The following is a 27,295-nucleotide window of genomic DNA, read 5'->3' on the forward strand; positions in this document are numbered from 1 at the left end:
GGGGTTTAAATTGTTCCTTCACTTACACTATTTAAGCTTTCTTCATCTAACCGTGTGGGCTTCGAGTTAGTCAGCAATCAAGACACATCACATCGGCCAGTTATATTGCAGAAACAACTAGTGTTAGGCGTATTAGACATATAGTATAGACGTGCAATGATCTTACGTTAAAAGGCGTTTCCCTACAGCCAAAGAATTCTATCGGAGTCGTGCTCATGTGAGTCGCTGGGTCTTATCTGATGCTGACAAGAGGAGCCAGCTTTCATTACAGGCGTAACTGGAGGTCGTTACAACACTGCTGACTAATTGATTTCGGGGCAAGACCTCCATCTCCGTAGGAGCAAATAAAACTGCTTCAGTTCCTCCTTCCCACTTTACATAAATAGCAATAAAAAGATTGTATTATTTCATGGTGTTCTAATTAAACTTCACATTTTATTATTAATTCATTTTAAAATTCTATTTATAAAAATGTATAGAGCGAGGCAGAGTTCCGCAAAATTTGTTAGCTTTGTACATTACATTTCCACCATAGATATTGTTTAACATATATTTAAATCGCTTTCATGGCTTACATCGTACATTAAATGCATAAAAATAAAGGCTGCGTTTCTCACTGATTTGTACAAATATAAGCAATTATATATTTTCTTCTTTTATTTACAATTAAACAAACAAAAAAAAAGAAGGTAGTTTAGTTTAAAAGCGTTTGCCACGGCATTTCATTTAATTGGTAAACTGTTCAGTAATTGGTATTATCTCCAACATATATTTCTCATATTTCATTTCGTTCACCTGTTTTGTGAATCAGTCTCTTTCTTTTTTTTGACTTCTTTCATTTTCTTTTCCTTCCTATTTCGTTTTAGTTTAGCAAATGCATTAAAATATTGTCGATTGATTGTTGTTTTTGAAGTAAAAAATGTACACTCATTACAAGATGTAGTACACATATGTATGTATATATAGTATATACTTGCAGATCTCGAAGTGTGTATGTATATGTATATACATTGAAGTGTTTAGCAAAAATATTATGCTTATTCGTAAATGTATGTATAAACAATTGTATATAAATGGGTACAATAATATACATGTATATATAGATTTAATTTCAAGAAATAATATTATCTTGATTGAGAACACATGCCAATAATGTGCATTGTTCCCATCAATTAACAACTTTAGCCGAAAATAAACAATTAAACACATACATATATTATTATTGCTCATTTAAATGTTATTACATTTCGTAATGTAATGTATGATAAAGCAAAAAAAGTAGTGTATAGATAAAGGAAGGAAGGAAGGAAGGAAGGAAGGTAAGGAGAGGCGTGGGGTAGGGATTAGATTGCCAACTGGTTATTGAGTATGTCACGAACTGAGAGTAGGATAATTACATTGTTCTGTTTATATACGTAACAGCTGTTTTGTAATAAGCTATGGTCACACTGGCAAACACTTTGTGTGCAAATTTTTCTTCAAACTTGCTATATATTGATTTGCCTGGCCTACTTGAGAAATTGTGAGAAAATTTGTTTCTGTGCAAATAATTTGCCTGTCTGGCCATAACATTAAGCTGAGCAAATTACAAATTATTTGCACAGACATTTGTGCGAGTACAGCACTATTCTTTAGCATAGAATTTGTATTGCTTTTGAGTTGAATTCTGACGAGTTTGTCTGCAAACAATCAGTCATATTCAAATCAGTGTGACCATAGTATCAAAGGACACATTGAATCGTTGACATACTCGAGAAAGATGCCAAATGCAACAAACTGACAAAAAACTTATATACCTAATGTGGGGGAGGAGGGGGGGGTAAGTAACCTAAATAGATTTCGTTTTTTGTGTTACTAATTTATTTAGTAATATATTATTTTATGTTCTATGTCCTAGCACTTGCACACCAATCCTGTTCGATGATAGGTTGGTTTGTGTGAGTGATTTCTTAAAAAGGAAAAAAAATATATCGCATTTCTATACGCAACTTAGGTACGTCTATATAAGTGTTTTAGCGGCATTAACGAATATTCACCGTTAATTTGAATGCCGTTAAAATCCGCAACTACATCCGCCACCCTGGCTGGCTCTGCGCCTGCATTTTTATGTTGCATATCTGCATGAGGAAGCCGCTTCAATCCCCTTCAACCCGCCTGCCCTCCCTCCACACATCAGAACTTGATGTCGTGTAGCTCGGCCTGAGCCTGCGCCTGCATCTTGCATGTCTGCGTTAGATCGGGCATAGCTGCCGTTCGTGTACAATGCTGCGGGTGTTGTTGTTGTTGTTGTTGTTGTTGCTGTTGCTGTTGCTGCTGCTGCTGCTGTGGCTGTGGCTGTAAATGGTGAGGCTGGTGTTGGTAATAGCCTTGCTGTTGCTGCTGCTGTTGTTGCTGCTGCTGCTGCTGTTGCTGCTGCTGTTGCTCAACGTTCACCAGAAATGGCTGCAGCTTACGACTGTGCTCTTCAAAGATGGTCTCCATCTGCAACATACACTCCTGCAGTTGATCCTGCAATAAAATCCAGTTAAAGAAATTAAATAAGATGTATATGGAAAATGTATTGAGGTGTTCCTAAACCGAACTTAATTAAGAGTGCCAAAACGAATCATCTTCTTTCAGTGTACCTTCAATCAGCAATATACTGTACTCTTGTGTACAATTAAAATCCAGTTTGTTTAACATTTTTGAAATCTTGATTTGATTCATTAAAACCTATTTTATCGCAACGCCTTCTCCCATTCTCGAATCTCCTCGTTTCAATCTTGTCAAAAAGATGTCTTTTCAATTTATTAAATCGCCAGTACGAGGCATAAAAGTTCTCTTCAAATAGTCAATAGCATTTTATTCCTTAAGAATACAAAAGTATGCCAACAAAAGAAAAACTTGGTTCCCAGCGAGACACCCGCTTGATTTCTGAAACATATTTCCGGCTCACGTTTGTACACAGTAGTATTTTAATTTGCGTCTGCTCCACGCAGATGTATTTAGAGTTTTAATGTTCGAGAAACCTCACTCACCTGATCGACACTAGTCAAATCGGTCAACAGATTCAGCAAGAAGTGCAAATTGTGTCCCGAACGGAGATGCCATTTGAGGCCACTCATCGATGCCACAATGCTGGATGCGGCGATAGTGCTCGCCGAATATTTGGCAAAATGATGCTCTGCAATTAAAAATGTAAATGGTGTTAGTATATATCTGAGCAATGGAAAGGAGGTGTGGTGTGCAGGTATGCTTACCTTTCGCTGCCATGGATATAAAGGCCTGTGCGTGTTGTCGCACTTTTTCAACGTTTAGATCCGGAAAATTTTTACTTTTAATAGGTAAGCGTATTATTAATAATTCTAGAAAATCTAAGGGCGTCACCGACGAGAGGTCCCAATCCAGACGACCCAGAACATAAAGTTCCCATTTCTGCAAAAAACATAAGCAAATTTAAGTTTTAGAAAATATTTATGAATATCTATTATATGTAGGATTAAACGTTATTATTTATAATACAAATTATACTTTTATAGTTCAGTTTAAATACAGTTTAAATATAAAGAATGAAATGCTAGTGTCGAGCGGGCTCAACTCTTAAATACAGGGTATACACACTCCACAAACAAAAAACATTTTTTTTAAGTTTTAAAAAATAAATAATATACTTTTAATATGTATTTAAAAAAAAAAAAAATTTATAAAAAAAATTAATTGCATGTTAACGAAAATATTAAACAAGTCAATATATACAATTTTAAAATAAATCTTACAATATTTAACAAATAAATGTTTGTATAACAATTTGAATGTTTGAAATGTTTTTTTCATATACAAAATAAAATAATATGTTGCATAAAAATTAAAATCTTAATTCAAATAAATTAAAAACTAAAACACAATTTATTTTAACAAAAATTATAAAAAAAAATTTGTTTAAATTCAAAATTGTTAAAAACTAAAAATTGAATTTTCAAAAGCTTTGCACATACAAATAATTAATATTCCATTAATGCTGATAGTCTGTACCGACGAACCAAAATTTGATTAATAAATAATTATGGTTAGGCTCCCTTTGCTTCATAAATATTAGTCAGCCTTCTGACATTATGATTTTGTTAAAAAATAATATTAAATTGACGATTATTTGTCTGATAAAAAAAACCAATTTAAAAACACTGGTTGTTGTTGCTTTACTATAGCAGCAGTTTAAAGGCGAAGGCTGTCTGGCTACCATTTCCGCTCCAATAGCAGGTACAGAGCTCAGCTCTCGAGTGTCCTCTGAGTGCAGCTTTTGCAAATATTCGTTAAAAATTTGTAAAAACGAAAATACATAATTTCAACGACCAGAAAAAAAAACAATACGCTATATTGTTGTTGCTAAGTTTTCGCTCGCAGACACTCACATGCGTATATTATGTACGTACATACATATATAGACAGTAATAATACTCGTAAAACTTAAAAAAGAAAGAAAGAAAAAAAAAGGGAAAAAAGGGCAAGAAATGAGTTCCCGGAATCAGATCATCTTTGCCGCACCAACAACACAACAGCAACGCCGACGAAGCAATCCGAATAATGCTGCAATGCTGCTGCCTTCTTCATTGCCTGTCCATATGTATTCTCTTTCATTGTGATCCCAGTACCATCATCATCATCGTCATCGTCATCATCATCATCATCTCAGGGCCCATCGTCGTCTACGCAGGCTAGTCTCTGAACCTAAAACTGCCGATGCTGATGCTGGAGCTCAAGCTGAAGCTGAGACTGAGACTGCGGCTGAGGCTGAAGTTAAGGTCCATGGCCAGATCATTTAAGCGAACCGCCAGCCGCCGCCGCCGCCAACGAGGCAAAGTGCAAAAAAAAAAAAACAACACACACACAACACAACAAAAATAAAAAACAAAAAAAGTGCCCCAACAAGGTTTGGGAATATAGGGCCGCCGCTTTTTGGAGTCCCGACAACGACGACAACGACAGCGGCGACAACGGACGAACCGACATATAGACAGACGTTGGACGTCTGCGGCACATGAATGAATGGCGCGCAGCGCAACAATTTAACAAAAACAACAACACCAACAAAAGTTGTAAAAATAAACACATAACAGCAACAACAACAACAACAACAAGATCAACTGAGCGCCTGGACGCTTATGGACGCCTTCTTGTTTATCACTGGCCGATCCAATTGGTGCATAACCTACCCATACAAACCTATATAAATATGCTTGTATATATATAGTATGTACATATGTTTGTGTGTATATGCATTGGCATGCCGACGTGACATCGTTTTTGCTTATGAACTGCCTGGCTGGCTGGCTGGCTGGCTGGTTAGCTCTTTCCTTAAAGCAGTCTCTTTGTCTGGATATGCAGACGGAAGTTCTAAAATATTTCATTTTATTAACACCCTATGCGATAAAACCTTTAAGAATCAACCTAAACGATTGAAAGTATATTTTAAAAGCGAAAGTAACCGAACCATTCTATGTATTAAGTTATTTTTAAAAGCAATTTTTGTGATCTGACACGTTAAACACCATGACCAGCAATATCCGTTCATACAAGTATATAGTACACTGACGGATCAAAATCCACCTACAACGGAGCAATCAGTACACAAAATTGAATTCCTTACTACAAACTCAAAAGTATAATCAGCAGAAGCAATTGCCATTTTAAAAGCTATTTACTTCCAAAAAACAAGAAGTCAACAATTTTCATATTCTCAGACACGTTATCTTAGCGCAGATTCCATTCGAAACCAAGACGGCTTACAAATCACCCCTCATTATTATTACTAAGAACTAAATTACAAATGACATCAACATATATTATAAAACCCAACATATATCGAAAGCTGGAACCTTCAACTTCTATTCTCATTGCAACAGCTAACCTGCAAATGCAGCCGAAATTAGTATGGAACTAGGTAATCGTTCAAAGAATGTATAATATAAATCAAATACTCTTATAAAGCATATAGGGAGGCAACGCTATAAATTCTGTTATAATTTTTGATTCCAAGCTAGCTACCATTAATCAATAATTTAAATTATCGATACTAAATCGGAATCATGAAAATGTTTATATTATGTACAAAGTAAAGAATGTAACAGGCAAAAGGAAGCATTTCCGAACCCATAAAGTGTATACGAGTAAATCTTGAGTAGCCGAGTCGGTTTTGTCACGTCTCACTGTCTGTCTGTATGAACACTTAGATCTCAGAGACTAATAGAACTAGAGGCACAAAATTTTGCACATAGATGCCTTATTTGTGTACGCAGTACAAGTTTATTTCAAAACTTTCAACCTTCCCCCCGATACAGAATTCCGTCAATACTGTGCAAAATTTCAAAGCTACATAAAATAATCGTTGTGTACATTAATTAATATATAAATTTACTTATATCTACATTTATTTTAAATTTAATCGAACTCAGTAAATATTTGTTTTTAAAAATATTTTTCTTTATTCTTATCTGAATGTTAGAAATTATTTCAAGAGTTTTAAGTATTTCAACTCATTACTATTGAGAGTATCACTATTTCATAATAATTTTTATTAAAATTGATTCTTTAAATTAATAATTGTTAACAATATCTCTAGGGAACATCTACTAATCGAGTTCCAATCTTGTTATAATCCTAAACACCACAATCGATTGTGCCATCAATTGTTTTGCAGCTCTATGGTCGTAGTGAGGAATTCAAACCAGAAACAAATGATGACTGAGTTCACTGAAAACCATTAATTTTGAGTTCTCTACACACTTCTACTTTATATGGAAATTTGTGGAGAAGAAGCAGAAAAGGAAATGCCCCCACTTAGATCTGTTCAATGTTCAGTGTTCAGTGTATTATGTAGCCATGTGGGTGGTGTGTCATCGCTTTACGCTTTCAGGAATCTCCCAGCAGTAGCAAAAATGTGCTGACAAATTAGAAAGACGCGTAATAGAGTTCTTGAATATGAAATTAGCAACGAATTGGTGACTTAATTGTACATTCCGCGAGCTGCCAATAAACACAGATACTTGGAAAAATGTTGCATAGAAACAAGCGAACGCTTATATATGTTCATTAATTATTAATATTGTGCAAACAATTAGCTGGTTGGCTGACTAGTGTGTTCAGAAGTGTACATACTTGTAGTTGTTTTTGTGGCCCAACGATGATTATCTATGTAGGTCGTTTGGTTCCGCATAGAAACAACTAGTAATTAGTTTGCTGAAAATTAAAGGCATTCTTTCAAGAGTCTACCATCATTATGGAACGCAAGCGGAAAGGACATTCAACCGTTGTCAAGCCAACAACAAACGACACGGCTTAGCAGTGAGCCAACAAAAGAGACCACGCCAAAGGAAGGAATGAAACCAAACAAACAACGCCAAGAAAACCTTGACTCTCTAGCTAAATCACCACACACCTCGACAAAAGATACAGTGTGCCGTGCCGTGCCGTTCTGTGGTGGCCAGAGGCAGAGGCAGGACCGGAGATGGAGATGGTGATGGAGAAGGAAAGGATGGATGAAGGGGGAGACAGAGACAGAGGCAAAGGCAAAAGCAAAAGCAAAGGCAGAGAGCAGCACGCACAAGCAGGTAGAAAAACAAAAAATAACAACAAACAAAAAACGTATCTATAAGATACATCTACAGAAAACCAGTTAACAAGTAGTTTTCGTCGCCGTCTTCTGCGTGCCTTTTGTGTACGCGTCGTCATCGTCTTCGTCGTATGAGCTTCTTCCAGCCCTGTTGTCGCTTGTTGTTGTTGTTGTTGTCGTTGTTGTTACTGTTGTTATTAACGAATTCAGTGTGGCCTGCAACTGACCATTCCATTCCGTACAAACATTATGCACCCAATATACTTATATACAGACAAATAAACATTCTTGTAGATAGACCATGTACATAATTTTCTGTACAAACATTATATCTGTAACACCCCTTGAATTTGTTTGAAACGCAACGCAAACAGCCGATAGTTACTATCGAGAGAGAAATAGAGAGAAAATCCGAATGCCACAATAGCAATAAATGCCTGAAGCATCATTTAACATAACTTGGCATAACGATAATAGATATTGGCTGCCCCCACCACTAAAATATTTGGTAACATATTCTCGCTTATTCTCATTTATTACAGAGAAGTTCCAAATATTATTCAACATATATTAATAAAGCCCTTAGGAGTTAAATACTTCGGTTAGGTGGTAACAAGAAATATCAGATCATTTTTAGAAAGAATCTAAAAACTTATAAAAGATTAAAAAGATTCTTCCAATAAAGTAATGGCCGAAACATTATGTGTGGGAACTACTCGAAACACCATATCCAAAGTTTGTTTGAAAACCAATCTGATACTGAAATGACCAAAAATTGGTAAAATGTTGGCCAAATATTGAAAAATAATAAAGCCCTAAAGAGTTAAATACCTTGGTTAGGTTTGAAAAAGATTCTAAAAACTTATAAAAAAAAGATTGTTCCAATGAATAATGGCTGAAAAATTCGTCATATCTACTACAAGAATGGCTAAATGGCTCGGATATGAAATCCATAAGTCTGGGAACTACTCGAGACACTATATCTAACGAATTTTTAAAAACCAACCGCATTAGCTTCTGATTGGAAGAAAATTGGTAAAAAAAAAAAAAAAAGTCACCAAAGATTCGGTAGAATGTAGGACAAATATTGAAAATTAAATTATTATAATTCAAAATTATCAATCATTTGCGTGGATAAGAAGCAAACATTTTAGTTTTTGGTACCAAACTTGATTCACCGATCGGTCGTATGGTAGCTATATAAACAAGAGAGAGAACGCTACAGTAGACAAGTCGACAAGCCCGACAGTGAAATAGCCTGTACTATCCACAAAAATGAATTAATTAATTTAATTAAATAAAATATATTTAGTTCATACATAGGACTTAGGGGAACCTGAATGCCAAGTTTGGTTATCCTAGCTATTGTACTTACTGAGATCGTTGCGCTCATACAGACAGACAGGCAGACGGACGGACAGACGGACATGGCTATATCGTCTCGACTTGTCATCCTGATCATACATTCCCTGTTACATACATTCGCATGAGCTTATACATGGCTTATAACAAACTTTCTTATCGCTTGGATCTGCATACCAATTTTGGGGTCCGTAGCTTTTATGGTTGACAACTTTTCGGTGTTCATACAGACAAACACGCAAAGGGACGGGCAGACATCATAGATGTCTTCATATTTATAAGTACGTATAGCATGGGGCCTGACTGTTACATACATTTGGCGTTTCGTACTTGTACTATCTGTAAGAATAAGTTATTGTGTCGTATTAAATTTTTCGTTTCGTTTCTTCTCTTCTCTACAGTGTCGGGAGTATTCTCAATGGTAACACGTTATAAGTTCCCCCGTCCCACACATGTTACAATGTTACGATGGGAATAATAATAAATATGATCATCATCATCGTCATCATCGTAATAATAATCATTATCCAACAGCCTTGATGGTCTCCTCGACATCTTCATGCTTGCAGTTTTACTTAAGGCTTGATAGAATTGTCCCCTTCCCCAACCACCCAGAGCCCCGTCCGTCCTTGTTCCTGTCTGAACGCACAGTGGTCGTCGGCGCGGCGGTTCACTTTCATGTGTAAATATAAAATAAGTTGCTGCCGTTTAGACTCCTCTGCATCACCAATACGAATGCGAATATAGGAATACCAATACCAATACGAATACGAATGCGAATATCACTTCCAATGCCAACCATGGCTAGGCAGCATGCAGAGACAGCGGCAGCGGATATTGCACACTCATGGCGCTTTTAAGAGGCCCCCATATGAGCAACAACATTAAGGAATGCCAGACACTGCGCCTAGATGTTCGTCCCCCTGCCTCCCCCTGGGCCAAAGACCCTTAGCCGTTGCATGCAACGTTTGTTCGGTTCGGTTCGGTTCGGCTCATCATGGAAAGTTGCAATTGTGGAATTTGTTCTTGCACTGAAACCGATTTAGCATATCGAATGGCGTTTTAGAAATATGTGGAAAATATAAAATGGTCTAGCTTGTCGGCCGGACTGGCGTAAAAATGTTATTCAATCTCCATGACCATTTCTTAAAAAATATATATATTTCCACTTCTAAGAAATTTTACAGTTTCTAGTTTTTTAGCCTGCATATTTTGTTTTGTCCTTTTAAATTTCATTTAGCATTTATTAAAGAGTCTTTTTTTCCCATATATTTCTTTTCCATTCTATATGGCAGTTTAAGGATTTGGATACCCTGTACCCGATGGGAAAAAGAGTATACCAGGTTTGTGCAAAGCAAGCAACCTATCCGACCCCATAAATTATATATATTCTTAATCAGCCCGAAGATACGAATCGATGTCTGTCTGGATGACCGCATGGATTTCGGAGACGGCTGAGCCTTCATCATTGACCACACTTGGTACGTAGACTCTCTTTACATCCAGACAACATGTTTATTTTGTTTTTTTCTTTTTCGGGGACGGGGTCCCTTTACAGAATTTTTTCAATACAGTCCACATTTCCAAAGATGTAATCAATATATAGTTTTCTATTTTTGTTTTAAATTGTTCGTCCAAATCGGTTAATTCCAAGAAAAGGTATTAGCAAAATAATTTCTCTCAAATTCTGTCTTGTTTTTACTAATTTAGTATTATTTTTTGTTTTTATTTATTTTTTAATATAATTGTTTAATTATTATTTAAGTACTTATGCCAATTTACCTTCATTAAATATTATTTATATAAATGTTTTTTAATATTTATTTATTTTCAAATATCTTTTAAAACACCCCTTTTTAATTGAAATACCTTTTATAGGGTTAGGGGCTACAAATATCTGTAGTTGTTGTAATTAATTATATTATATTTTGAATATTTTTTAAATGTTTTCAATATGTTCATTCGTCTTTTATTTATTTTTAATATTTTGTGCATTATTTTTTTAATAACTTAAACTTTTCATCTGTTAGACCTGATATCCAATTATCTCATTAATTATCTTTTAAAAAATATTCTTTAGTTCCGGACTGCAGATATAGTACCTTCTTACATGCCTTGGTGTTGAAAACTAATCTTTCAGCAAACACACACAGTTTGAAAGAAATAAAAAAATTGAAGCTTTCTATTTGGGAGCAACGACATGCACAGCTTTCAGCAAATTTAGCAGAAAATAATTAAAGTAATAAATCGTTTGTTGGCCCAAACCTGTATTACTGTACGACGAAAAAAAATCGCATAATTATGCAAACAGATTAAACATAATTTTTCATAATTTAAGTTTTTTTTTGTTTTTGCGAAATAAAATTCGCTGGAAAAGAATCTGAGAGGTCTAGTGACTTGCGTCATTTGCAATGGAATGAATGATAAGCAGGCAAGAGGTTGGCCCAAGATCGGACAACTTCGCGCTACTGGCCTTGCATTTTCATTCATGCTGTAGACCCAGAGAGGAGAATGGGATCGTGTTCCTGCGACGCGGCGGGGCTGCGCCAGTCCGCAAGGCCATTGATGTGAAGTTTATTTTTAATTTGCTGCCTAGACGTGCGGCATAACAAGGTCTGGGGCATGGGCATAAGCATGGACATGGACATGGGCATAGGCATGAGTATGGGCTTGGGCTTGGGTTTGGGGGGGAGGGCAATGAAATGGGTATACGAGTATGTCTATAATAACGGTGGCGGTCAAGTGGCATACCACCACCAGACAATAAGCAGCCAGTTCCACATTGCCTCACAGTTGGCTGCCAATGTGTGTGTGTGTGTATGTGTGTGTGTGTTGGTTGCATTTTTGCCTCTTTTGGGCATGCCTATCGATGATGCTTAATGATTAACAGACCACATACCAGACCGCATTCGTTCGAGTTCCAAAGGGTACACGAACAGCATATTTTCAATACACGAGTACGTGATATACTTATATATTTTTGATCGTACAATTCGGACAATCTTTGGAACTTATTTTTGCATCGGATCGGATGACAAAGGAAGCCCATTTTCCCATTTTCGTTCCTATTGCTCTTTTCTTGCGCCCCAGAAATTGGTATATTTGTTTATTATCTTTGCAATTTCATATTTCCGAGGCATTACACAAATAAATTTTTCTGAACCTATAACTGATTTATACAGATAATACCGCTGTTTCGGAGACATTTTGAAACGTATTAGTCTTACCGAGTAGCACGCTGGCGTCATGCCAGTCTGACTATTGAATACCCTGCTGTAGCCATTCAACTAAAATAAAACATCTATATAGATAAAGCAGTGTTCTGCGATACGATCTATTGAATAGAAAGGTACCAAATAAATAGATAAAGCAGTTTTCTGCGATACGATCTATTTTATAGAAAGATCGCAAAGCAATAGACGTTTACAATGCTTGTCCATTAAAATGTGCGAAGAGAGAGATTTTCCAACACACCCAACAGCTGGGAGATAGGAGAATATAATTTCTGCACTGCAATTGGTGCGCTGCTTTGCCGACACTCCACTTTGACGCTACCTGGCATTCAGTAACAATATAAAAAGGGTTTCTACTTAATTACAGAAGTGGTTTCATAACGATACGAAAAAGAGACGTTCATTTAAACTAAGTAGCAATAATAGCAACATACTTGCAATAAAATGATAAGAAATATATACTTATAGACACTACTTTTTTTGCCTTATCTATTCGTAGTGCTGCTGTAGTTCTGTGTGTCCTATCTATGTAATTAACAAAGTTGAAGCTTGCAGTTTAAAATGTAAACTGCGGGTGCTTCGTTTCGCCGTCTGCTGACTCAGTGTAGTTTCACAGACCAATGAATAAAAGAGAATTTCGTAGAAATAAATTATGACGACATATTTGCAATTATTACTGGACGAATGAAATGTCAACAAACAGTGAGGTCGATTTAAAAAAAATGTTTAAAGAAACAATGTCAAACAAACAAGAAATTTATCGCAGGCCAAACAATGTTTCTGATTGTAATTGGATTTTTGAAGAGAAACAGAACACTTGTGCCTTTGCCAAGCTCTATTTCCACGAAACTGCGAAATACAGCGAGGCCTCAATTAGTACTTATCAATGACAAATTTGGCTTATAATTGAGTTTTTGTTACTTTAAGTGATTTTTTGCACCGATCGATCTTATGGCAACTACTTGTATATAAAATAATTAAGCTATATATGATTTCTGATAAACTTGATCTGCATATGCATAAGACAGGCCGACAAGCCAAGTTTGTTATCCTTACATGTTATGGTTCAAAAGTTACCGGCGTTCATACAGACGAACAGATGGATAAGAAAACGAAGCTGTACATATCGGTTTGTCTCATCCCACTGATCAAAAATATATCCATTACATAGTGTCTGCCACACTTCCTACTGCCTGCTAAACACATTCAGTTTTCTTGCCTTTCAGCCATCTAATACGTATTTGAAATTCTCTTACTTGTACTGTAAGACTGACTGAATTTTGATTCAGACTTGCGCTTGTCATTGTATATCTTTAGTATAAGTATATAGAGATATATTTTTCGGCAAGAATGCTCTGATTTAGCAAATTGTGATGCTCTTGGAGGGGCCACGAATTTCTGAAAACTGCCATGGAATGCGACGGCGTATAGTTGCAAAGGCAACAACACGACTCACATATACAAGTACATGTGCATATAGTATACGTATATAAGTTTTCATTTCATTATCTAGATTCTAGATACATGTGAGCAAGCAAATATGGACACAGCTTAGAAAGCCATACAGCCATATAGCCACACAGGCAAAGTAAATATTACGTTTATAGAAAACAGAATAAAGCAACTGGTTTACTTACAATTAAGTCATCCTTATATATGCTATTGTCCGTGTAAAACACCAATAGTTCCACGGAGAGGGCTCGACAGCTGGGCTCGCGCAGCTTGGAGGCCAGCAGTAGACAGGCAGCGGCCAAAATTTGCAGGTGAGTCTTCCGTACCGACTTTGTTGATAGAAAGCGATCCAAATAGTTGATGGCCAGCAAGACAACCTCATCCTGGCACTTTTCCTCCGAGCACACCTGCACCAAAACAGAACAGAACAAAACAAAAATACACAATTAGAGTGGGAATTGAAATCAGTGTGCAGTGGATGGAGACGGTGCTAAATAGACATTTGAGTTGGGGAGGGTTGGGTCGGACCGGATCGGATCGCATCAGATGGTATCGGGTCGGGTGGGCCTTCAGCCAAGCTTAGTCACGATAATTGTGGCAGCCATGTGTGAAATCGTGGGCACGCACACGTCTGGTTACAACAGGGCTTCACGGTCACTCTCCACTGACACATGCCGCGCGAACCATATACATACATAGTATTACATACATATATTCACATACACATCGTATATATATATATACTTGTAATAGAGCAATCGGCGTGCCTTATGAATGGGGAACACGTTGAGCTGCAACACAGATGCCACAAAACCTCATGGCTAGTGGCAAATCACTTGAGCGTAGTCCAGAATATAAATTAATTGCAAAAAACAAAAAAAAGAAATAACCCCAGTGTACTTAATAATTAACTAACTCAGAGCATAGAAATTTCAAATTATAAATGTAAGGTCCGGGAAATTTTAAACACAAATAGGAAGAAGAGGAGGCGTCATCTATCCTCCCTTGAAAAGCAATGATGAGCTTCTACTTTCTATCCACTCCTATACACTTACTTGGCAAGAAATCCATTGCAATAAAGACTGCCGATCATTTTTATAGCAGACTATGAAAAACTATGCCTGACCTGCTGCATGTTTACATTACATTTTCTTTAATTTCCTTCTTGCCTCCTCCCTAAATAAATAAATAATCCTCAAACACTTTTCAAACACAGACTAATCAAGAGCCAGCAGCGCTGGGAAATAAATCCAATTCATAAATCCACATACATACTATATAAATACTATATGTATTTAAAAATCTTATTGATTTTTATATTTATAATTATCATATTAAGAATGAAAATAATGGAAGGTTTTTGATTTAGAACATTCGATTTCAGGCCACCTTTTACCAACTCTTATCGAAAATCAAATCTATATGAAAATTTCTAATAAAAATGCCACTTCACGGTACGATAATAAGCATAAAAATTATTCAATACATATATACAAAAGTGGAGACAAGCTCATGATCAGAATCGTGTATCTGCGTGTTTATATGCGAACTAAAGCAGCAACAACACAACAGCTGCGGGCACAGCTTCGGCAGAGATTATGTTTATGGCTATAACTTCCTTGAAAATCGACCTATCATGATGAAACGGACAGATAACCACAAGCTGGATGTATATGCCAAATTTGAGTTCAAAATTCCAAGAATTACGGGAGCTATGGAAAAACACAATTTGCGGGGGAGTGGGGGGTGTATCGCAAAAAATAAACAAGCTTGACCTTGCGTTCAGACAGACAGACAGACGGACGGACAGAAAGATGGACATGGCTATGTCGACTCGGCTTGTCACCCTGATCAAGAATATATATATACTTTGTGGGGTCTGCCACGCCTCCTTCTGCCTGTTACATACATTCGCACAAAACTAGTATAGCCTTTTACCCTTTGGGTACATGCTATAACTACAAAGAAATAAGCTAAGAATGTCGGCTGTTTGATAAAGTAACCCGATTCTGATGAAACTTTCATTTTAGGTGAAGGTCAAGGCAGGCTATACATAGAGGCTATATGTAAATGAATAAGACGAAGCCTATCTGATAAGTTTGGTATTTTCAGCTGCTAGGGATTAAAAGTAATCGATGTTCATACAGACGGACATGGCTATAGCGATTCGTTACAAAATATAAAATAATCGTTCATGATCTCTGCCATGCCAACTGCTTCGGCCATTTATCTTAGTATACCTCTTCATCTTTCCACTTTCCACTAGGCACGAAATTAAGCATAGCTAATATAGCGCGCTGATATAATTCACCTATGTAAATAAGTATTTGTTTACCTTAGCTAGAGATAGAAATGTATTTACTCGTATATATATATATGTATGTGCTGCACCTTTTCTAGAATATAATCAATGGCATGATCGTTTGACTCTGATCGAAATTGATTAAATTTCCCGGCCATAGAGACAAGAGTGTTTTACAGCCGCTATAAGGAACTGTCATGAGTCAATACTCACAGCACCTTATCAATAATAGTCTTCAAGTTCATGCAAACACACTATTTACCCATACCGACAAGGCTAGACTCAAGATCTCAGATCTGAGAACTGAACAGGGGTATTGGGCACGAATTATGCAAATATTTGGGTACATAAAAATCTACTCTTGAAATGTGAAATACATAACTACCCTGCAATAATCAGCAACGTTACGCGAACAGTTAACCAACTACACACATAGTTATGTACATACATACTATATATACATATAGAGCAGACCGAAAGGGCAACAAATGAGCTGCCTTGCGATAATTTCCTTCATTCTTGTTCTTGTTCTGTTGCGCCGTCTTCCCTTCAAGTTAAACGAGTTTGGAGGACAATGGTAGGTAAGGGCGAGACAAGGACTCGTGTGCAAGCGAAACAATAAGGACAGGTAACGACAACAGCATAAGGAATGAGCAGCAAAAGTTATCGCTTGTAGAGCATAAATATCGATATCGATAAATTAGCAAACAGAGTCGGTGCAGCGGCGGCAGCTGCAGTTTCTGCACTTTGTTCCGTTCTTTTCATTTCTTTCGCGCTTGCCTTTCAAAATAATGCAGTTGAAGCACACACACACACACATACATCTTTATGCATATGTCTGTATGTATTTATGTATTTGCAATTTTTCTGGAAACAGCTGGCACAGCTGTCGGTTTGCTAATTTAAATGCTTAATCGAAAGCATGGCTTAAATGTCTGCAAAATGAATTAATTAATTAAAAGTCCAAATGGCAACAGCACTTAGGAGCTCTGTATGAGAAGCACGGAGGAAGCCCCGTAATGGAAATATGTACATACATATTTAGAATTTCGGCATTAGAATTTGTTACACATCCGGTTCCGCTTTTCTATGGGAAAGAAAAATCTGAAGTACTCTTCATAAAAATAAATAATATTCGCTACTTTGGCACTTTAAATGAGAAAGAAGCACGGAGCAGAACGTGCTTTTAGAGTCCCATTATAGAATTATTTAGTTTTGGGTTTAGTTTTTTTTATGGGAAAGCAAAAGCCGGAGAGGCTTAATCCCAGACATCATTAGATTCATAAAATCACATTTCCTACGAAAGTTGTAAAATACATTTTTAACAGAAATCCCCGCGACCACTCCATTAACCATTAATTCATCAGATTTCAATAGATTGCTAATACTTTAACAGTTATAGGCAGAAACCTTTTCTAACTAGTCTCCAATATATATCCAGCACTCCTTTTAATCCCTCTAAAGACATTGAATTTTCCGTTTTCTTTTCCATCGATTTTTTATTAGTTTTTTTATTTTCAGGCCTTACAATTTCTTGGCTCTAAAATCGTCTCTGACTACATTTGGCTGGCCGGATGGTTAATATAAAATTTCCATAACGTATCGGAGGCCTTATAAAATATTAATTATTTAGCTTGACCGTCGACACTTGGTGGCATTTTAAAGAAAAACATTGATTTATTTAAACGACGGCGTGTCGGCGGGCTCATAAGATATTATTTACCAATGCTGACAGCCCATATTTGTCACCCTTAAAACTAAAAGGTGAAATATTAATACTCAAAATCAAATCCCACATATTTACGTGATATAATACCCAACTTTTTGAAGAAGGAAAAAAGGCTTTCGATTTGGAATGAAAATAAATCTAAAAACAAAATTGATCGATTTTCGCTTGAGCAGCGCTGCAGCAGCAAATATATTTATGGCTATAACTTCTTGTTAAATCGGTCTATCATGGTTATGGCGTACGGACACATAATAACTAACTGAAGGTATTTGCCAAGTTTAAGTTCGAAATTCCAAGAATTACGGGAGTTAGAGAAAATCGCGATTTGCATGGGAGAAGGGGGAGGGAGGGAAATTCCAAAATATACATTTTCTGCGTATTCACACAAGGCATCTGGGACTAAAATTTGGTGTTCCTTGGTCTTATAGTCTCCGAGATATAGGCGATTATACGAATGGAAAATCGGGAAAACCCCCATAGGGGGAAGTGAGGGGGAAAATCAAAAAAATAAAACAAACTCGTATAGCGTACACACATAAGGCATCTTTGTGCAAAATTTGGTGTCTCTAGCTCTTATAGTCTCTGAGATCTAGATGATCATACGGACGGACAGACGGACGGACAGACGGACGGACAGACAGACAGACAGGGCTAGATCGACTCGTCTCGTCATGCTGATCAGGAATATATATACTTTGTGGGGTCTGCCACGCCTCCTTCTGCCTGTTACATTTTTCAGCTCGCGCAAACCTAATATACTCTTGTACATTTCATGTACAGAGTATAAAAACATTAAGATTCTCTCAATTGTTGTCCTAAATGTAAGCTTTGTATATAAACAAGTGTAAATATCGATAATGAGGTGAAAATGTATCGCCGCATGGCCTTCAAAACTTTGCAAAATACTCTACTTTACAAAATACTCTACTGTTCCCCACTATCTTATCTTTCAGTAGGAAGCATTTTTCCTCATTTTACATTTTGTTATCCATGGCCACCATTTCCGGACGACGAGTGGAAGGAAAACATCAGATATGACTACAATATTCTCAATATGCTTTGTGGTTGCCATATATTTTCAAATAGTCAAGTATCTTGCTTTTATGGAGAGGTCTGCCCAGTCGTCAGAGAAAATCTTTGGGCTTACGCTGGGGTTTGAGCTTTGGGTACTGTAGTTAAGAAGTCTAAGGACACAAAGGACATGCCAAAGATTCAGTTTGCTATTATGGAGTGACCTGCTCTACCGTCACACCTGAACCCGATAGAACACCCTTAGGCTGATATGAAGAAAGATGTTTGAGGCCGAAAGCCAAGCAACAATAAGGGACTTTGGAGCTGTAGTTAAGGTGTTTCTGTGCCGATTTCTCAAAGAATGCAGCGACAGCTTAGCTTAATTGGATCTATTCAGATTTTCATATAAGTCTTATGCTTTAAAAATATTTCAATTATAGGCTTGTTTTTTCCTCTTTTCAGTAATATCTGAACAAATTTATCATCAAATACTTATCCCTGTAGTAATGCCTCTAACATGTGGTCTACAGTTCTTCCTACAAAAACAATCTATCCTGACACTTTTCAGTTGAGGGTATAAAAATATCTAAAATGTGAACATTTTCAATGATATCTCATCAAAAACAGGTTCCTATCAAAGACAGATTTTTCCACATTCTTTCACTTACACTTTTCAATGGAGAGCATACGAATACGTGAAATGTAAATAGGAAAATACCAGTACGACGTATTCGCGGATAGAGTAATCGTAGATCGTTATAGAGTGGCAAAATATTAGCATATTTAGTGTAGGTGGGCGGCTTAAATAAAACCTATGAATATTTACGATTGTTTATTTTCAAGTGCACTCTAATCACTTGTAATGCAAATTGTTAACACTTTCCTCCCCCCTCCGTCTACCAAACATGGGTAAGGAGTACATTTTACAGATAAACGCCAAGTGAAGTCATTAAAATTTAGAATTCTAGTACTCCCCAGAGTAAAGAGACCCTATTGGCACGTACATATTGCACATTTGTATGTAGTATGCGACTTATCATACCGGGAAGTCGTAAATGTTGCCGAGCATATTCATATCGAGTTCAAGCTCATATGGCAAAGGGCTGTTATTTTATGGCGACTTTTTGCTGTTGTCGGACACGCAACACCAGCTACCAATCGATTAGCTTCGTATATATTTTTTCTTCATTCGCTCTTTTTTACAATTGAGTAACAGTTCCATTCGCTTTCGGTCAGACACTGACGACTCAAGGCATATATTGAAGCCTTTCAAGTGAAGTTATCGCAAACAAAAAAAGACCACATGCTAAACGAAACGTATACTCGTATAATACGAGGAGAGTGTCTGAAATAAGTTGATTTATGATTTCGCTCCAAAGATTCAATCGTCGAAGCTCCCCCAACCATATGAGACTTGTATTCCACTTTTGAAGTAAAGGAATTTCTTTCATACTGGTTCCAAAGCATGATATTTGATTTCTTCTTTTTCCCCAATATTTGCTCATAAAACAAAATCTTTATTGAAACAACAAATTCTTCCGAATTCCCAGTTAATGATTGGTGGGGAAGTGCATGAATTAATGGAAATTTATAAGGTCAGGCCCCAAGTGTAAAGGGAAAGAAAATATAAGAATATCACAATTTGTTTATGAAAAACAAAAAAGTTTCATATTTTTGTTCTAGAAAACCTTTTTTTAACAAAACTTGGAACCATTTCAATTTTCTTAAGTCAACACCGCATATCAAAATCATTTAGAGTGAAATAATATATTCAATCGTTTAAAGAACTACAAGTATACCCAGCGATTTTGGTTCTATAACTCTAGACATTTGCAAATTGCTTAAGCTATATACCATGAAATGGCCGCATAGTGTACAAATTATCAGCAGAAGAATTAACACAGTTGTTAACCTAAACTCCAGATATGACAATATTTTAATTAAAAAAGTATCTTAAATCATTGATAGAATGAGTAACTGTGCCAAATATTAGAGCCTTCTAATAAAAGGCTACTACTACATACTTGTATGTTAAAACATTAAAAGAACTGTGCCATGAAATTCAAACGTGTTTTTCTAACTTCAACATAAGCACAGTTTCTTCAGGCTCAGACGTAATAAGTGTACATACATACAAGTATGTATGTATGTATTTTGTCAGAGCTGTTGCCTAAAGAGTTAATCAAAACTCTTCAAGTTCTTCTTTTAGTTATAGCCTATAAAGGTATACGTAAGTAGAGAGTCGTTCTTTAAGGGACTCTCAAAGAAACGCCAAAGAAAATAAAGTAAAACTCAATTTGTGTGATTGTTGTTATTGTTGGTTTGAGTGGTGTGGTAGGGTAAGCTATTGTGCGAATTCTTCGAAATCGTGCAATCTTTTAGCGTCAGAGGAAACGACGCGTCGTCAGCACATGCGTAACGCTTTCGATATGAGAGACTTGAACAGACGGCGGCGCCAGAACGGACCAGAATGGAACGAAAAATTATGGCAGTAAATTTCACACAATCTCAATGACCGGAAGAGTGCTTTGTTTCTATGTATGTGAGTGTTTAGTATTATGTGTGTGTATATATATTTTGTTGATGCGCATGTGTGTGTGTGTATTTTTTGGGCATTTCACTACTCACCTCCATCATCCATTCGGTCACTATTTTGCGCATCGCCGGTGTTATATCGCTTTGAATGCTCTTAAAATATGGCTTTATATTTGGTTGACGCTTCTCCTCAACCTTCAGTGCAATCTCTAGGCAACGATCTGTTTTGAATGTCGGATCATCGATTGCACTATTAACACTCTCGAATTTGATAAGTGGTGGCATTGACTGCGTCTGTATTATGCCAAGCAAAGTCTGGTGTTGTGCTTTCTCGATTTGTACCTCCGTGAATAGTGGGGCAAAGGCAATGACGCCCATATCGCCATCGGCACCTGTTGCGCCACTGCCGCCACCGCCGCTGGCGTTGCTGCTGGCGCTTGAGCTTATGGGAGAGCAGGAGGACCAAGCAGAGGAAGAGTTGCTGTTGTTGCTGTTTATATAGTTGTGTTGCTGTTGCTGCTGTCGCTGATATTGTTGTTCTTTTTCATAAATCTCTTTCTGATGTGGAAGAATTTCTTTTATATGTGGACTATTCCTCAGAGCTTCGTTTATAAAGGTTTCAGAGCATCGCAAATCCATGTTGCCCTTCCAAGGCGCATACTATGAGGTCGAAATTTTTTGTTCGATAACGATTTGGAGTTTTCGAGGATTCTGTAGTTTACAAATATCTGTGATAGCAACGGAATATGACTTGTAGGTGCTATCTCTAACGGATTCACATGCACATAACAACACCAACAACACACACACGCACATGCACTCTCAATAGGAGCATAAACTGTGTGTAGGTATGCACGTATGCACATAGGCATTACCGAGTTGTGTGTACACTTGTTGCGCCTTCTTTTGCTCTTTATTATATGTACATATATTCTAATTTGCGTTGATTAAATTTGCTTTGGCCCGACAACAACGAAAGTGACGAGACACGATGAATAAAATGCCAACCAAAGAACACTGAACAAAAAATCATTAAGCACTACCTTACAACAACAAAAAATTTAATTTAACAAAAAAAAAATAGAATAAAATGTGGAAAAAGTGAAGTAAATGCAAAGATCATTTTGTGCTTGCTTTTGCGTATCTTCCACACTTTTTTTTTTAGATGTTTGTATGCATGTGCGTGTGTGTATGTATGAAGGTATATGCGTTGGCTTTTATTGTGCTTGCGGTCCATACATGCATATATTAATATATGTACATATGTACGTATGTATGTATGTAATTTTTTATACCTAATTATCAGTTTAAAATGTTTGCTCGTGCTTCTCTACGTAAGACCAATGTACGCGTTTGTTTGTATGTGTACACATGTACATAGATATATATGTACGTATTTGTGTGTGCGTGTTTCTAATACAATAATGTGTGTAGCTCGTGGCAACTGCGGGGCGACTGTGCAGGCGAAATACCGATTAGTTTGCAACAACAAGAGATACTTTTTGCTCAAATATTTTCAGCTTGAACGGTTCGTCACCCTTTTTGTTTTTGGTGTAGTTACTGTTGTTGTTATTGTTGCTAAATGTGTTAATTTACGCCACGAATCTATCACAAACGCGCCTGCTGTTCTACCCGGCGTGAATATCAAACACAACTGCGAAAACCTAGAGATGCAACAAGAGGAGGCTACTGCAGCATGGATTCTATCGATGAAGCAACACATGAACAAACATCGGTTGCACTTTGAATGCCCAAGCACATGTGAGTTTGCGCGGAAAGCTGCACATAGCTTAATATATAGGTGTAGATTTAAGAAAACATCGTTTTATAATACGCATATTATGTTCTACTTATATAAATCATGTTTATTCATTTGCAACTTTAGAGGCACGTCTTGATTAGACCAAAATCGAATAAACAAACAAAATGATGCACTCTGGCAGCGCTGCGCAAACAAACTTTTGTAACCAAATGTATATAACAAAAATCTCATTTCAGTAATGCTGCAGCTGAAATGCGATAATACTAGAAATATACTTATAGAATTTTAACTCTGATTAGGAGATCAACAATTCGTAACAGCAGTAAACAGATAAGCAGCAGGCAGGCTAGCAGGCAGACGACCATTTAGCGTGCAGGTGGCAGCGCCAATTACTAGTTGTGTTATCGAAAAGATGGCCGTGTTGCTATCAACATCAAACATCCGCCATTTGTGACAATAAAGTAAAGCGCGGCATAGTAAAATAAAATGAGCAAAATTGAGCCAAATCTCGAAATATTTGCTCCCGGTGCGTAATTCAAAAACTTTTAATTTTAGCAGCACCTTAAGAACGGTACGCCGTTATACTTTGTTAACAGAGACCATCTTGAAAACCGACGAAGACGCCGATACTACGCAGCCACAAGAGCTGCCATCTCCAAATAGTACAAAGCCAGAGCCCGAGGACCATTTGAAATCATTCGAAACGTTACGTGAATCTCCAATACAGTGGCCAGAACGATGTGAGTAAACGATATACATATGCAGCGATACGATTTTCTATAGATCCAACATAATGTTGCACAGTTCCCGGAATGGATGAGTTTCTGAACATGAGTGATACGCCCATACACACACCAAATAGAGACTGCACACACACATTAACCACTGAGGATATGGCCAGGATCAATCGTAAGTATAATTTAGTATTAATATGTAATTATATTTGTATGTATATGTGTGTATACCTTTTGCAGAGTTGGCTGCTTTAACGCCTGATCAATTAATTGCCAAAATCAGATCCATGCATGACGAAATCTATCAACTTGGTCTGCGCGAGGCCAAGGAAATGACTAGAGGCAAGCTTTTAGGTATTTTTGATCGTTTTCCGAAAAATCGAAAGCCCAAGGACAGTTCGTAAGATCAGCTAATTAGTTTATAAACAACAGACCACCAAAGGGAAATCAATCTTAGCGGTCAAATTTTAGCCTTAATACCCTAGCCCTGAACAGTTTATATAAAGGTATGAATTTACCTTTCCACAGTTGTAATACACTTCGTTATTTATGCTGAAGTTTGTAACGACATTTAAGTAGAGCACAGTATAGAACAATTCAAATATAACCTGATAATCATAAGCTATTCCCTTAAAACTAATTGCAAGCTTAAAAATAAGTTCATTCAATATTTAGGCCACTCCCGACCAGCTCATCCTCAAATTCGTGTGCGATGCATGGCAAAATTTATCAACTAAGCTTGTACAAAGGCACATTAATAACAATGCTGCAAATGAAAGCATGTCTTTTCGTTTAATTTTCCATCCCAGTCTATATAAATGTATTTATAAGACCACGTTTGTATGAACTATAGGATAATTGTTGTTAGCTGTCAACTGAATGTAAATAAAAAGACTTATGTATATAAGAAAGTTCAGATACGATTTTTTATAACATTTGTAAATCAAAACCATTTTTCTATATTTTTATACCCTGTACCCAAAGGGATGAGGATATATATATATATATATATATATATATACAGAAGGAGGCGTGGCAGACCCCCAAAAGTATATATATTATTGATAAGGATGACGAGTCGATTTAGCCATGCCCCTCCGTCCGTATGAACGCAAGGATCTCAGAAAGTATAAGTGCTAGAATAACCAAACTTGGAATTCAGGTTATCCTGAGCCCTAAGCAGATCAAGTTTGTTTATTTTTTCTGATACACCCCACTGCCCCACAATTAGTGTTTTCCATAACTCCCGCAATTCTTGGTATTTTGAACTCAAATTTGGCATATACATCCAGCTTGTGATTATCTGTTCGAATGCCACATGATAGGTGAATTCCGAAGAAAGTTATAGCCATACATAAAATCGCTGCTCATGCTCTGCCCGCAGCTGTTGTTGTTGTTGCTGCTTTGGTTCCACTTTGTGCTACATACATACACGCATATAAACACGCAGAGACACGATTCTGAATCTTAATCAAAGTCAGGGGAATATGTCATATAGCTGCCATAAGGATTCAAGTTTTAAATTGTTTTAATAACATTATTTAGATGATTCTTAAAGCTTGTTTCCGTTCCAGCATTCGATTCAACATAGTTTGCTTCTACTTACATATAGATAATTAAAAATATAGAGATATTGGGCGGAAAAGTGTAGTATCCGATCAGAGGAAAAATTTAAATTAAAGCCATATAGCTAACTTTATTTCCCGACATATTTTTATTTTGCGAAATTTGTCCATCTTCCAAAAGGAATGACCTGAGGAAACTCTGGTCAAGCATCAAATTCTAAACTATTTTTGTTTGGTTGAATTTAATAGAATTTTGAATAATTTTTCACCATACAGATCTCCAAAATAAAAAGTAATGTCGGTTTTTGTCAGGTTGCAACAATAAATATATATATTTATATTCGTAACATTTGTGTCCACTATTGTATTGCATTTTACATACAAACACAGGCATATATGTATAGTATGTATTTATGTACATATGTACATCGATAATATAAGGTATATCTATACATAAACGGGAAGTTCAAGGTTTTGAAACTGCAGACAGGGCAGGGCTAGAATTGTGAAACAGGATATGGCCGATTGCCAAGGGGGATTTGGGAGTGAGTAGAAAAGGCACAGTCAATAAATTCCGCTATAACACAATTAATACAGTACACATATACATATATATCGTTGTTACATATGTGTGTGTGTGTGTGTATGTGATTCGAGTGCGTGTTCCAAGGTACTACAACATGCTATAAATAGATCAATTACTGGGTGCATGGTCCCGGATTCAACTCTTCAGCTCTACTCTAGCCATTGCATGCCAAAGTGCTGTTCGAAGGTTATGCGATTATAGACACCGACATCGGCCAACTGCATGGGATCTGTATAATACGCATAGCGTCTAATATCCAGCATGGCCACATCGAACATTTGCTTCCAGCTGGTCAGATCCGTAACGCTCATGTGTATGGGCAGCTGCGGATCGGGTATATCGATGGCGGCCTGCAGCCGATCAAATGCTTCGGCAATCGGACCCACTGACAGATTAACCCAATATTCGGTGGGAAATCGTTTATTCTCACAGAATGGCGCACCTTTGCGCATTATGAATACCAACATTAGAATCTCATATCGTTCCGAGCTCTCGTAGAAGCGCTTGGTGCGCGTTTTCTCCACGAAATCGATTAACAATATTAGCGGCGTATAATTCTGCAAATGCATTAAAAGCTCACGGTCCGTCCACAAATAACGTCCGCCCTTGACACTCAATAGACTCATATTATTGGCCAACTGATGCTGATGCTGCTGTTGCTGATGTGGGTGGTGCTGCTGATGTTGCTGATGTTGTTGTTGGCCAGACACTGTATTGGAGGCTGCAACACTACCCGTTCCGGTTCCAACTCCAGTGCTTGGTCCACTCTGGCTGGTTGGCATGCCAACGATGACGACGCTGCCGCCAGTTTGTCTAAGGCAGCCAATTTCCTCAACCATATGTTGCGATTGGTTCGTCAGCGGGGGGGCTGGCTGTGGCGGTGGTGGTTGGGTGGCAAAACTAATTGAGACAAGTGGCTGTTTGTTGCTGTGGCTGCTAACTGGGCCAGGGTCAGAGCGCAGGTAGGCAAGTGTTGTTCGTGTTGTTCTTGCTGCGTTTTTGTCCTCCTCCTTCGCTCGTAGCTCTTATCGTCTTTTACTCTTTCTTTCCAATGCGTCTTAATGTAATGCTTTGCTTGTTTGATTTTTAAATACCATAATATTTAATAATTTTGGGGAAAAACTTAATTTAAACAACAACACTTATAAATCACACCAATTATAAATGCACTGAACGGCCTGCTCGGCCTTCCGTGTGCTGCCTGGCTGGGACGATTGTTGAGAAGCGAGTGCGTGTGACTGGAGAGCCGAAAGCCGCCGAGCAACGAAAACAGCGTCGCCGTTGCCGCCGCCCTCTCCTTACCCCTCTTTATCATCATCTTCTTGCGTTCTCATACTGCGCTTATTGGCTAACTGTTTTTTCTCTTGTTCTTGCTGCTACTGTTGTTGTTGTTGAGTCCCATGTGAGGTATGGAGGGTTCGTTGCATTTTAAATGCAGA

General features: G+C 37.2%; 3 protein-coding genes and 1 long non-coding RNA gene across 5 annotated transcripts; 2 read left to right on the top strand and 2 right to left on the bottom strand.

The window, feature by feature from the left end:
• Nucleotides 1–405: 405 nt before the first annotated feature.
• Nucleotides 406–22,866, bottom strand: LOC115627059 (G1/S-specific cyclin-D2). 2 transcript variants are annotated; one of them, XM_030522606.1, is made up of 6 exons: nt 22,505–22,866; nt 21,303–21,920; nt 13,818–14,039; nt 3,240–3,414; nt 3,018–3,163; nt 406–2,508 (listed from the first exon to the last, which is right to left on the bottom strand). In XM_030522606.1, the coding sequence occupies exons 2-6, from the start codon at nt 21,846–21,848 to the stop codon at nt 2,173–2,175; spliced, it is 1,425 nt and encodes a 474-aa protein (XP_030378466.1). In that variant the 5' UTR covers nt 21,849–21,920; nt 22,505–22,866; the 3' UTR covers nt 406–2,172. The 2 variants fall into 2 exon arrangements, with proteins under 2 accessions (XP_030378466.1, XP_030378465.1); XM_030522605.1 differs by having other exon boundaries at nt 21,303–21,937.
• Nucleotides 10,231–10,540, top strand: LOC115627301. Its single transcript, XR_003995648.1, has 3 exons — nt 10,231–10,290; nt 10,348–10,428; nt 10,506–10,540. It is a non-coding gene; the product is annotated as an uncharacterized LOC115627301 (long non-coding RNA).
• Nucleotides 22,867–23,384: 518 nt separating the features above from the next.
• On the top strand, nt 23,385–24,628 carry LOC115627293 (protein lin-52 homolog). Its single transcript, XM_030522925.1, has 4 exons — nt 23,385–23,497; nt 23,568–23,711; nt 23,776–23,880; nt 23,946–24,628. The coding sequence occupies exons 1-4, from the start codon at nt 23,458–23,460 to the stop codon at nt 24,107–24,109; spliced, it is 453 nt and encodes a 150-aa protein (XP_030378785.1). The 5' UTR covers nt 23,385–23,457; the 3' UTR covers nt 24,110–24,628.
• Nucleotides 24,629–25,619: 991 nt separating this feature from the next.
• Nucleotides 25,620–26,733, bottom strand: LOC115627264. Its single transcript, XM_030522892.1, has one exon. The coding sequence runs from the start codon at nt 26,693–26,695 to the stop codon at nt 26,006–26,008; it is 690 nt and encodes a 229-aa protein (XP_030378752.1). The 5' UTR covers nt 26,696–26,733; the 3' UTR covers nt 25,620–26,005.
• Nucleotides 26,734–27,295: the final 562 nt, after the last annotated feature.

This window comes from Scaptodrosophila lebanonensis, unplaced genomic scaffold (genome assembly GCF_003285725.1).
Source record: "Scaptodrosophila lebanonensis strain 11010-0011.00,11010-0021.00 unplaced genomic scaffold, SlebRS2 tig00000092-arrow-pilon, whole genome shotgun sequence".
Classification (NCBI taxonomy): Eukaryota; Metazoa; Arthropoda; class Insecta; order Diptera; family Drosophilidae; genus Scaptodrosophila; species Scaptodrosophila lebanonensis.